General features: G+C 45.0%; 1 protein-coding gene across 3 annotated transcripts in view; it reads right to left on the bottom strand.

Annotated features, from left to right (window-relative positions):
- The window catches only part of ppp3ccb (protein phosphatase 3, catalytic subunit, gamma isozyme, b), a 41,891-nt gene that overhangs the window by 16,039 nt on the left and 12,735 nt on the right, over positions 1–13,117 (bottom strand). For all 3 annotated transcript variants that reach the window (XM_066650393.1, XM_066650394.1, XM_066650395.1), the window contains exons 2-8: positions 10,836–11,033; positions 6,471–6,595; positions 3,710–3,821; positions 2,077–2,222; positions 1,284–1,423; positions 398–475; positions 196–290 (exon numbers count right to left, since the gene is read on the bottom strand). In XM_066650393.1, coding sequence (XP_066506490.1) covers positions 196–290; positions 398–475; positions 1,284–1,423; positions 2,077–2,222; positions 3,710–3,821; positions 6,471–6,595; positions 10,836–11,033 — 894 coding nt within the window. The remainder of the gene's footprint in view (positions 1–195; positions 291–397; positions 476–1,283; positions 1,424–2,076; positions 2,223–3,709; positions 3,822–6,470; positions 6,596–10,835; positions 11,034–13,117) is intronic.

Raw genomic sequence — 13,117 nt, 5'->3', positions numbered from 1 at the left:
AGAGAGAGAGTGAGTGTTTGTAGAGAGAGAGAGAGAGAGTGAGTGTTTGTAGAGAGAGAGAGAGAGTGTAGAGAGAGAGAGAGAGAGAGAGAGAGAGAGAGAGAGAGAAGAACTCATGTTAGTTTGGAGGTCTGATGTTCCAGACCCAACAGATCAATACTCCACGACCTTCTCAACATTCATCCAGAGACTCACCTTTATTGTTATAAACATCTAAGTAGTTTGGTGCTGAAAAGATTGTGATTAAGGAGGGGAACCCTGTCGTCTGGCTTTTCCTGTACATTCGATACCTGCACATGGACAGAAACAGACAACAGTTAAACGTCTCTAACTCAGGAGCTTATTACACAGTTATTAAGAAACAGAGGAACCCTGTCGGCAGAGATACCGCACTCACCCTGCGTCCTGGGCTTCGTGTGCTCGAATTATGGACAACAAGTTATTGTTCATTAAGAAGTCACACACAGCAGGATAACTGAGGAAAAAAAGACATTGTACTCATTTACACACAGCGTCTACCAACTTCTCGAAGAGGACTTTTAACAGGAATGGTTCTCAGTAGCTGCCTTCAAAGAAGGTGTGTTTACATTAAGTAAATTTACTTAAACGTGACACATTCCCCCTCTTTTCTCCACAGAGGAACATAGTTCTGTTGCAGTGTTCTCCCCCTGTGTAAACAGCCCCTGTTCAGAACGCCCGCTTTCAGCACCTGTTCCTTTAAATGATAATGAGCCGCTCGCTGTTCACCCCGACCCCGAGCGCACAGCAGTGAGGAGCGAGGAGCAGAAGCTCTGGTTTTTAGCCGTTTTCACTCTGTTCTCTTTCTTCTCCGTTTTTACTCAGTGCTCTTATTTCTCCGCGCTCGTTGTGTCTGTTTTGCTGAGTTTAACCTCGTCTTTGCGCTCTCACATAATCACGGGTCCAGCGCTGTGATTGGACAGACTCAGACGAGGGGGCAGGGCCATTCTAAAGTCTCTGCACTTGACGTCAGAAGCGGAGCAGAATCAGAACGACTCTTTATCTTGTGTTTTCTGACTTAAGCAGTGCACAGAGAACTGACTGAAGGATCTTGTTTCACAGTGTGGGGGTTGGTGGGCTTGTGGAAAAGGCGTAGAATATATCTACTTTAATAATAATTAAAAAAAACACCACAGGAATACTGATTTACAAAATGAATATTCGAGCAAGTCCTTCCCACATTACAGTTACTACATGTGTCTGTCTTTGAAAAACTGAGTATCTCCAAGCTCTGGTGTGAGTGTGTGTGTGTGTGGGTGTATTACCTGTAGAAGTAAGAGCAGCCCCTCACACTGTTGTGACAGAAATGTTCCTGTGTTTTTTCACTGCCGTAATCCTCCCCAGGATCTGACCACAGCAGGTCACACATGGGCCCGAACGCTGGAGGCTCTTTAAACCTGTCTAACTGCAGAGTGCACACACACACACACACACACACACACACACACACACACAGATTTAAACCTGTCTAGATGCAGAGCCCATGCACTACACACCCACCCACAAGGAGACATAAACCTGTCTATCTGCAGAGTACACACAGTGAAGTCATGAGTCATGCCCATATTAGGAATTCCAGGTCTTAGCAGGATTTGTCCATGACCCCTGACCCCTGGGGTGAGCATTTGCTTCCTCCAAGAAGTGTGATGTAAACTCCCAGAGCCTCTGTTCTCACTGCTGCTGATACAGTGGACAACTCAAGGCACCAGAGGAGAGCGAATACTCCCCAGATCCATCACATCAGCGAACAGACCTTCAGGTGACAGGACGTGATGACAGAGACGACGACTTTTCTCAAAGATATAATCAGTTTACAACCGGAACTCCTAATATGGGCATAGCACTCAGTAAAGATCAATAACACAATCCCAGTGCTTTAAACCATGCGCCTCTAGATGTGCGGAGTATCTTTTTAAATTTATTCAGCAACACACTTAATATAATGCTTTAAAAATGGCTTTATTAACCTTATTTATCAATAATTATCGGAAAAAAGTGGTAGAAGCCCTGGATTCATGGCCATCTCCAACACACACACACACACACACACTCTCTTACCCGTCGGATGTCGTCGAGGCAGGTAATTTCCGGTGAGAGCCCTCCGTGGACGCAGAGAAACTGCTGATTCAGGAGCGCAGCTAGTGGCAGGCAGTCAAAAGCCTCCATACACGCATCATACACACGCTCTGAATACTTGATCTTGCCTGAGATGGGAACACACAAACACACACACACGTGAACAGACACACACACATACACATGGTGTGTCTGTTTGACGGATCACAGCAGTGCCGAGGACGCTGCCAACTTTCCACAGCAGGACGCAGGCCTTGTTAGGTGATGTTTTACTGAACACGCAGCTAATTAGAACAAACCGAGTCCAGTCAGACGCTGATTAAAACTAGGGCCTGACGGTACTTCAGCTGAGATTAGTTTTCTAGACTTTAGACCATGTACCACTTATGCGTCTCATCACAGAATCACGCCCTGGTTCCTCCTCTGCTCCGAGGGCAGGGGCTGGGCTTGAGGCGATGTCTGGCTTGAATTTTGCATGATTTTTAGTTTTTTTAACATGAAATGTGTATATTTTACATAAAATTATTCCAAAATAATGACTACAAATTAAAATGGAGAATAGGATTAACTCTAGGCCTCACCTGAATGTCTTAAACACAGTGAGACATTTATGAGAAAATATAAATTTATGGGCAATAAGCGTTTTCAAAGAAATAAAAATGAGAAGTCAATGTAATATCAGTGATGTGCTTTAACAGGCTCCAGGTGAAAACAGCGCGGCGCTGGGAGCAGGTCACAGTGGCTCTCGGCGCTTGTAGTAGTAGGTGAAGGAAGCGTGGCGCCTCTATTATTAATCAATGTTTTGGGACTCTAATGATGCGTAGAACAGCTGCGTTGTTTTCCATCAGCTGAGCGTTTTCTTATAATTTGTCTTCACGTGAACAGTTCTGGCTTTGTGGCCCCGCCCCTTTCCGTTACAGATGTAATGAACTGTGGTGCATGTGTAGCCCATGTTATATATATATTTAACACAAATTAATTTGTTTAAAGCATAATTATGAAAACTATTAAATGAAAACAATGTAATTCACACATGAAAACTTTAGATTGTTATTAATAGGTAAATGTTTCGAGGTCATGCAGAGTACCACCTCTTGCTGTTTCACGTACCACCACCGCCTGAGAACCACTGACCTACAGTAGTGTTAGTATTCACTGATATTATAAAGAGGCCAGTCAGACAATGATTAAAACTAGGACATGAATAATAAAGTTACCCCCGGTTTATCAGCTGATATTAGCTCCCTGCGGTATTAGTAACGCAGGTAATGAATAAACCCAGATGTCAAGTGATATATCAGAAAAGTACAGTGGCAATATTTGTGGCACTGGACTATAACTATGTTTTGATCAGAATCAATAAATGATCATATCTTATATTAATAATGAGTCCAGGCACTGATAAAAACTCAACTGAATACAATTCAACCTTCATAGTGAGTCTCTGGTTGGTACTGCACACACACACACACATATATATACACACACACACACATATATATACACACACACACACACATATATACACACACACACACACACATATATACACACACACACACACACACATATATACACACACACACATATATACACACACACACACGGTACTTACACTCCTGTTTAAAGGTGAAATACTCCGTGAGGTGCCGGCACTCGTGGTTCCCTCTCAGGAGGAAAAGAGTCGTGGGGTGATTTATCTTTAGCGTCCACAGGTACAGCACACACTGAAAGCACACACACACACACACACACCTGTTAAAATCCTGGTAAATGTGAATTAGCTTCTTTTAATTAAGGGGCAGCGTTCAGCTCTGGCCGTCTGCAGGACTGGAGTGGAACAGCACTGATGTAAACACGGCTCCATTAAACAGATCATTAAACCAATCTCATTAAACTCCTGTCTGGCTTTAAAGATTACATCACCTGATCAGATTAGAGAGAGGAGTCCGCTCTGACTTTAGTTAAACTCTGCCGCCAATCACACCGCCCCGACTCAGCAGAGCGTAGCGCTACAGGACGCTCTGTGGGTTTAACACAGCACTGCGGCAAACAGCAGCTCACTCACTGCCTCACGACTCCGCCAAAAGTCTGTGGACACCTGCTCCTCTAAAACTGGTACAGAAATGAAGAACCGGAGTCTGTTCAGCACAGAAACAGCCCCTGCTCTTGTGGGAAGCACCATGACATCTGCCTCAAACACCGCTCCAGCACCGAGGATAGTGACGACGCTCATGTGCAGCTGCTCCTCAAAGTCCCATTTATAGGTTTTATATTTGCATTTCCCCCAGACCACTCAGCCCCGCCCACCCCTAAAGCAAAGTGCTCACATTCTGCCAGTGATTTGAGTTCGTGTCTCTAACCCCGGCGTGGAACTGTAACCCGCCGAGTGTTTGATGGATGTAGAGCCGCAGTGGGAGCCGTGGAAGCGACTGAAGTCCGTTCCTTTGTTCACACAGAGCGTCTGTGATGTCCAGAGAGAGCCAAAACATCTTAGTGGCCTTTATTTTTTTTTTTATTTACACCCCATCCCTCACACACACCCCCACCCCACTCCCAAACCCAGTGTTTGATGGTGTGGACCAGTTGTGCAGCTTCCCTTTCAACCGTGACATTTCATCCCACCATCTGAACTCTACTCCCAGCATGCACTGCAGGGACGCAGCTCTCTGACAGCTATGACACGAGGTGTAAAAGGACTGGAGAAGGGAATGTGTAAATAAATGAATAAATGAAGGAACAATATCAACACAAGGCTGAAACTAAAGGCTCGTTAATTCTGAAGGTTATATCGCTACACGAAGGTCTGTTACAATAAGTACATTATCGATATATCGTACAATATACGGACACTTCAATAACTAGGGCTGGACGATACGGGCAACATTTATATCACGATATATTTCTAAATTTCAGTCGATACGATGTAGTGCTGATATTGATATGAACAGCTTAAAAGCCACTGGAAAACTGTTAAAAACAAACAAGAAACACGACGTCACCGTCAAACCTCTTAAACTTACTTTAAAATTTAGTGTTGAACTGACGAAAGCGCCCCCTAATGACGGTCAGTGACAGATGTAAATAATGTGCACTCAAATATTGAAAATGTGTTTAAAAATCATGTAATTGTTGCCATAAATATCGATACTTGATTATTGTCCAGCGCTAACAATAACTGTTGCTATTCTCAGTATCACCCATTGTGTTTATTTACACTAAATCAGCTGTATTTTCTCTGGTTTTCTCTGGTCTTTGATTGAAAACAGTCTTTTTATTTTGTTTACGGATCATTTATTTGGGATCATTAATACTACGCTTTTGCTAAACGTTTACAGCTCTTTAAATAATTCATTATTCTGCTCTTATCATCATCATAATCAGTGGCAGAAAATCTTAATATGACGATAATAACTCATTCTGAAACAATATATTGATCAGAAAAAAAATGTCTATATCATGACATGCGTACGTTCACGAGTCTGGAGCCTTCTATGTGTCCACTGCGGTCATTTCCTCAATCGTGGGGCAGCGCAGCAGTTCCCATGCTTCATGTTTGAGGGGGTTAGCGTGAGGAAGCAGGTTATAAAGACGTCTGAAAGCATTGGAACTGATGTTCGGAGCTGGTGATATGAGTGAAGACGACTCGCAGAACAGAGAAAAGTTGTGAAATAAGACGGTTCTACGCTGTTTAGAAGCAGAGCTGCCCCTAACACGCACTTGTGGTTTAGCACACACCACAGCAGATGGTTTTCCAGCGAAACAGAGGCTCAAATCACACACATTCAGAGCCCAACCCTAGTTCAGAGAACTTCTCTCTCATTCCCACATCTGTTTATGTCTCAGACTCAGCTCAAGCTCTGAATGGATCAGTGAAACACAGTGGAAGCATTGGTTTAATGTCTGTATTAAAGTAAATGAGGTTAAAAACGAAGGTTGTTCTTAAAACACTTAGATTTTAAGAGAAAAATGATGGCAGATGGTAGATAACATCTGCTGCTTTTGATTCTCTGTTTTAGAGGAAGGTTCTGGAAGAAAATGCAAATTAAAATCTGAATTAAAATGTCTGGCGTAGTTTCTAATGAGCTGTAAAATGCAGTGTTAATGGCTGTGTTCTAAAACGGATGATAAATGATCGTTGTAATACATTTAAATGTATAAACTGTAATAGAATAAACAAAGGACACGGTAACTCATGGTAACGCAGGACCAGCAGGCGATGGGTGACTGCAGTTGGAGTTCACGTACGTTTTATTTGTCTCAGTCTTGTAAAAAGCTACTGAACAGATTTGATGAAACCAGAATGAATCAGAGACAGTGTGGTAAGACGTACAAAAACCAATAAGAGGTGAAAAGTCTTCTTCTGAGACACTCACCTCAATACTGAAGTAACCTCGATCTACGTAGTCCCCCAGGAAGAGATAGCGTGTGCTGTTGGGTGAACCACCGACCTCAAACAGCTTCATCAGGTCAAAGAACTGCCCGTGAACATCTCCACACACTGAGAAGAGAAAGAGAGAGGAGATTAACTTAATGAACAGTGTTTTGTGATGTTCAGACCCACCAGTGATTTGCCAATGTCAAGTTCACAGTGCCCTGGCTCATTTCTTCTCAATGAAGTGCATCAATAATGAACCTTCCCCCCTTTTGCTTTAGTAACTGCATCTACACTTCCCGGGAAGGCTTCAGACTAAAAGCTGGAACAACTCTGCGAGGATTAGACCGTTTTAAGCCGTGGGAGCCTCAGTGAGGTCAGGTGCTGGTGTCCCAATAGGTCCTCTGGAGTTTCATCAGTCCAGAGAGCCCAGCTCCAATCCTCCACAGGCTGGTGACCTCTAGCCCACACACTCGACCGCACTGAGCATGGTGACCTCAAAGCTTCTGGTTTCAGTCCCTGCTCATAAACGTGAGGATCGGACGAAGAATTAAACTGCATCGCAGCGAATCAACGTGGTCTTTGCAAAATGAAAAGTAGGTTATAACAAGCCCATAAACGCCGCAGCTCAGTGGTTAGGAGGAGTCACACCTCAGAGTCTCAGAGTCGGGGCAGCAATGAAGATAACGGCTGAGGCACTACACTGGGGCGATCTGATCTGACCTCTGAGACATTAATCTTACACAAACTGCAGGCCTTGCGGCTGATTTACAGTCTCATGTAAGATCTTGACACCCGTGCGCAAAATACTCTGCTGTTTTCTTTGTGTATTTGAGAGAAAAATAAACATAAAATGTGCCACACGATTTGCACTTGTTCCATTACTTTTCCCATTAGAAGATAAACAAATACCCTGGGAAGAAAGGCCTATAGAAAACTAATACACAGTTTGAAATCAACAGTAAGGAAGAAGGAAGGGGTTGTTTACGTAGTTACATAACGCAGTTTCTGCAGTGCTGAGCCCAGAGCAGCAACAACTTTAAGGTAAAAATACTACGCAGTGTTCCTTTAAAAATTGCAATGAAAAGATTATATTCATTCATTCATTCATTCATTCATTCATTGTCTGTGGCCCTTATCCAGTTCAGGGCGACGGAGGGACTCCACAACCTCCAGGACCCTGCCGCTGTGACAGAGACACGACCTGCAGCGCCACTGTGAGGCTCACAAACTCATTTTGACATTAACTTTTCTTCCCAACGATGAAAGCTTCAGTGATTTAACCATACGTGTAGTAAACTGTGTAGAAGTTCTCTGCAGAAGTTAAAAACCTGGCTTGACCACGGGACTGACTCTTGAAAACAAAGCCTCTGCACAGTGAGAGGATGCAGCGTCACGTGACCCTGCGTTCCTCAGCGTCATGTGATACGATATTAAAGACCCGGGGGAGCGGAGGAAGCACCGTTTTTATCCTGGCACCTGTTTGGGGGAGAGAGGGGGGTTTCCTGCGGACCCCACTGGGGAATCAAAGGGACGCCTCCGACTCTCTGACCTTTGGAGAAAGAGCCAATCAAAAGATCGAGCGGCTCAGCTGCTGAGGACTCCCTCCTCATCAAAACACACCGGATTCCCCTGGCCACCGCCACAGAGCGGGTCCTGGCAGCATCGACCAAAAAGTCAGACGGGAACTCTCTGAGGGGGCATTACACAGGGAAGCGTTTTAATAAAATGTTGTTGCAATAATTTGGCAGACACCTCTCAAGATTGACTTGCAGGGACTTGTGATAATCCTCAGTTCAGTGCAGTGCACATTAATGTTTGGACCTGGGGGCCACCAACCCACACACTGTGAAACAAGACCCCAGTCAGTTCTCTGTGCGCTGCCTGAGTCAGAAACAAGGGGTAAAACGAGTCGTTCTGATCCTGCACCGCTTCTGACGCCAAGTGCAGAGACTTTAGAATGGCCCCGCCCCCTCTTCTGAGTCTGTCCAATCACAGCGCTGGACCCTTGTTTACATGAGAGCTCAAAGACGAGGTTAAACCCACATTAATGAAGTTTGAAAACAAAGGTAATTGTAAACACTGATCAAAAATGTGTGTGATCCCTGAATCATGATAAAGATATTGTCAAATAGTTAAGAACATTTTGCTAAAGCTGCAAATACACACATCAGTAAAGGAATAAAGGAGTTCTACAGCGAGTGTAAATGGGTCTTCACTGTTGCTGAGGGCTGTTACCAGCTTTAACTGGGTTAACACTAACTGGGAAAAGGCCTCTATATTTGTTCTGTTTTCATTTCTGTAAAAGAGAGGAAACTTCTGTGGAATGTGTGTGGGTACATTTTCGTACGGTTAACTGATAAGACACTTTATAAAAATCTATCAAACATCAAAGATTTTATGGTTGATGCCTCGTCAGGACCACATCCTCGTGAACGCTGCAACAGCTCTTCACGGTAAACACAGCAGAACAAGAACAAGCAAACCTTCGCATGCAGCCGCCGCATTAATAAAGTGCAGAATAGAGGACGCTCTGTTCGGTTTAGCTCCATCTGAGACATGCAAATATACATTCCACTGTCCACGGCTATGAATCATTAGTCAGAATACGGAGGTTAGACTTTGTTCTAGATAAAGCAGGTTAGACAACGGTATTAAAAGGGGACATACTATGAAAAATACTACGTTCGGTGGATTATTTACATTAATGTGTGAATCTGGAGTCCACCAACCCACACACTGTGAAACAAGACCCATCCAGTGAGTTTTCTGTGCGCAAAATCAGTGAAAAGACGGGATAAAACAAGGCTTTCTGTTTCTGCTCCACTTCTGACGTCAAGTGCAGAGGCTTTAGAATGGCCCCGCCCCCTCATCTGAGTCTGTCCAATCACAGCGCTGGACCCGTGTTTATGCGAGAGCGCAAAGACGAGGTTTAAACAGACACAACGAGCGCGGAGAAATAAGAGCACTGAGTAAAAACGGAGAAGAAAGAGAACAGAGTGAAAACGGCTAAAAAACAGAGCTTCTGCTCCTCGCTCCTCACTGCTGTGCGCTCGGGGGCGGGGTGAACAGCGAGCGGCTCATTATCATTTAAAGGAACAGGGGGGCGTTCTGAGCAGGGGCTGTTTACACAGGGGGAGAACAGAAAAATAAAGCTAATCTTATTTAAATGTAGAAAAGTTAAATTTTTACTTATTATCGTTGGCTGTGGGATCACACGCTCTGAACTTACAGCTGAGGATACCATCCCAACACTGAGTATTTAGTGTTATTAAAACGCAAGCGCACACATATTGGCCAGAAAAGCTTTTAAGAGTGATTGTTTTCAAATGTTTACACAGTGATTACGCCCCGTTTTATCCGATTACTCAAGGTGAACTCCATCTCTAGATCAGGTAGAAATTGCCTCAAGCTCATTTGGATTAGTCGATTCTGATTCTGATCTTTTATTCAGCCTGACTCATTAGTCGGATTGTTAAAGGATTACCAGCTGAATATAAACAAAGCTATTGTGGTGGAGCTGTGCTCAGGGACACCGCCTGCTCCGTCTACTGAACCTGGGAAGACTCAAATCAAACCAGGGGTTTCTACTCGTGTTTTGAAGTTCAGGGTCTATCTGCGTACTGAAACCTACCTGGAGAACCTCCCCGAGTTCACCGGCGCTGAGGGTCTACACTGCCTTTACAAGTGTTCAATACTCCACAGTGCACAGGGTCACCAACGTATCTACCTACAAGATCTACCAGTGTAAATACCAGGCACAGGCTACTTAAAATAAATCTGTGTATGTCCTTGAATCAGCATGAGATATCGCGACCTGTCAATGGCGCTCGACTGGTTGCCGACCACTGGCATAGTGCCTACGTATGCAAGGGTTCACCGGTGATGAGGGGCTAAATCTGTGAGCGTTAACATGCACTGAGTGTCTACCTTGGCAAGGGTTCATCTGTGCTAATGATCTACCTTTGAGAGAATTGACCCGTGTTAAGGGTCTAACATTGGGGCTACAGCTTGGACCTGTGCTGATTAAACTGTGGGTAAAATGTAGAAGAACCTGCCTCTGCTCTGAGGAACTTCCTGAACAGGAGGCTACATGTCTTGAGAGACGAAGAACTGGAATCTACCTGCGCAAGTAATAACTTGCTTTAACTCTACCTCTGAGGGTCAGTCTAGAGTCTACAGCACTGTCCCAGTTCTACTCATAAGCCCTAAGGTCCTCTTTAAGTGCACACTTTCAGGACAAGTGGTGAAAGACTGCAAGTTTGAGCAATGGAATAAGACCTCTGAGGGTTAACAGATTCCTAGAGGATGAGATCTTACCTGCTGTAGACACCTGAGACAGATTATAGCTCTATGAGAACCATACCTGTAATGGGTGCCTCCACCTCCAGCATGCACTTCTCGTGGCGGAGGATGTTCGCACCGTCGTTGATGATGCGCAGAGCTGCCTCTTCCTCCAGTCGTCCCTCCTTCAGCAGGTGAGCCTTCAGCAGCTCCACCTTTGGCTTTCCGTCCTCGTAGAGCTCCTTCATCGTGAGGCGTGTCGTCGGGGGATACGGCACGGCTACAAAACAAAGACACGGATGGGATTTAACCAGCTGCACTCCATTGAACTCAGTGAAATTTAGTGGACAACCAGTGGCTGCTAACATTTCTACTTCTCCTTTTGTGCAATAAGACTCTGAATTTCATCCTGAAGCAAAAGGGATGATGCATTTGTTTACACTCATCATTTCCAAAAAGGGCTGACATCAGTCGCCAAGTAAAAGATCCCAGGGCCTCACTCTGCCTTCTGGTAAAAGTGTGTCATCATCTACAAGGACGCTCGTCGCTGACTGACTCAAAACTGAAAGACGAATCAAAACCTAAATGAGAACACTATCATACAGTAGCTGTCTTGGCTAAATGTACCCTAATCTAATTCGGAGCAGTGGCACAGTGCTAGGGAAGAAATGAGAATAGATCAGTGGACAGTCCCTAGAGGTAATGCCCAGTTTGTTTTAGATATCACTGGTTTGGTGTTAACTTCCTCCCAAACATCCGTGGTTTAAAGTCTGAGGTCTCAGTCTCTGTTTTAGTCAGAAATAAACCTGAGGGAGTGTCTTTTAGACCAAAATTAATAAGTCCTACGTTTAAGTGCAGTGCGACTGATGAGGACGAGCCTTATTTTGCTCAAACACACAGATCACAGAGAGATTTCAGACATTTTATAAAGTCAGAGTGCCTAAAGTAAGATTTACAAACTCTGTAAAACGCTTACCCGGAATCACTGGGCGCAAGTCGGCAACACACCCTGGAGGGGGTGCTAGTCCTTCACAGGGCGAGACACACTCACACATTCACTCACACCTACGGACACTTGAGGTGACATTCCACCAACGTGTGTTTTTGAAGCGTGTGAGGAAACCGGAGCACCCGGAGGAAACCCACATGGACACAGGGAGAACACACCACACTCCTCACAGACAGTCACCCGGAAGAAACCCATGCAGACACAGGGAGAACACACCACACTCCTCACAGACAGTCACCCGGAGGAAACCCATGCAGACACAGGGAGAACACACCACACTCCTCACAGAGAGTCACCCGGAGGAAACCCACGCAGACACAGGGAGAACACACCACACTCCTCACAGAGAGTCACCTGGAGGAAACCCACGCAGACACAGGGAGAACACACCACACTCCTCACAGAGAATCACCTGGAGGAAACCCACGCAGACACAGGGAGAACACACCACACTCCTCACAGAGAGTCACCTGGAGGAAACCCATGCAGACACAGGGAGAACACACCACACTCCTCACAGAGAGTCACCTGGAGGAAACCCACACAGACACAGGGAGAACACACCACGCTCCTCACAGACAGTCACCCGGAGGAAACCCACACAGACACAGAGAGAACACACCACACTCCTCACAGACAGTCACCCGGAGGAAACCCACACAGACACAGGGAGAACACACCACTAGACCTTGCTGCCCGAGTTTATCAACTGCTTTGTTGAATTCTCCTGCACCACTCCACCGTATTCAGCCTCATCAACATAAAAGTCCTGAATGAAGCCTAACACCCTACAACAATGAAGCGTGGCTTTGTCAGCTTTATACCTCCAATTAAACCAGACCACCTCCACGAAGCTCTGGTTAACTCTGTGCCCTTAGCCACAGCATGTGTGTGTGTGTGTGTGTGTGTGTGTGAGAGTTAGAGGGAGCTGCAGCAGACTCTGGATTTTTAAAGCAAGCATCAGACGCAGATTTCCTGAACAACAAACACCCCCTACAACACACACACACACACACACAGAATGAGAATAGTTGCAGAATTATTCGACTGAAACTCTGGAACAATGTTATTCGGGGCAGCTCCACTGGTTTAGACGCGTCTACAGGAACAGGGTGAATTTCAGGGTGAAGGTGTGAATGAAGTGTTAAAAGTGAATGAATGTAATTGAAAGTTAGTTCTGATTTTGATAACACTGCTCTTATTAAAGACGGACACCAGCAGCCGTTAAGCCCCACCTGCCCCCTACACAGGCTCATTACATTCCACTGGGCACCGTGATGGAATCATCCAACAGCGAGCGATGTTAATGCCTCTGGGCAATAAAAAAAACCTTGTATATTTTCCCTGGCTCCAAA

The sequence above is a fragment of the Hoplias malabaricus genome, chromosome 18, assembly GCF_029633855.1.
Source record: "Hoplias malabaricus isolate fHopMal1 chromosome 18, fHopMal1.hap1, whole genome shotgun sequence".
Classification (NCBI taxonomy): Eukaryota; Metazoa; Chordata; class Actinopteri; order Characiformes; family Erythrinidae; genus Hoplias; species Hoplias malabaricus.
Note: the sequence above shows the minus strand (reverse complement) of the source record. Positions and strands in the feature narration are given on the sequence as shown.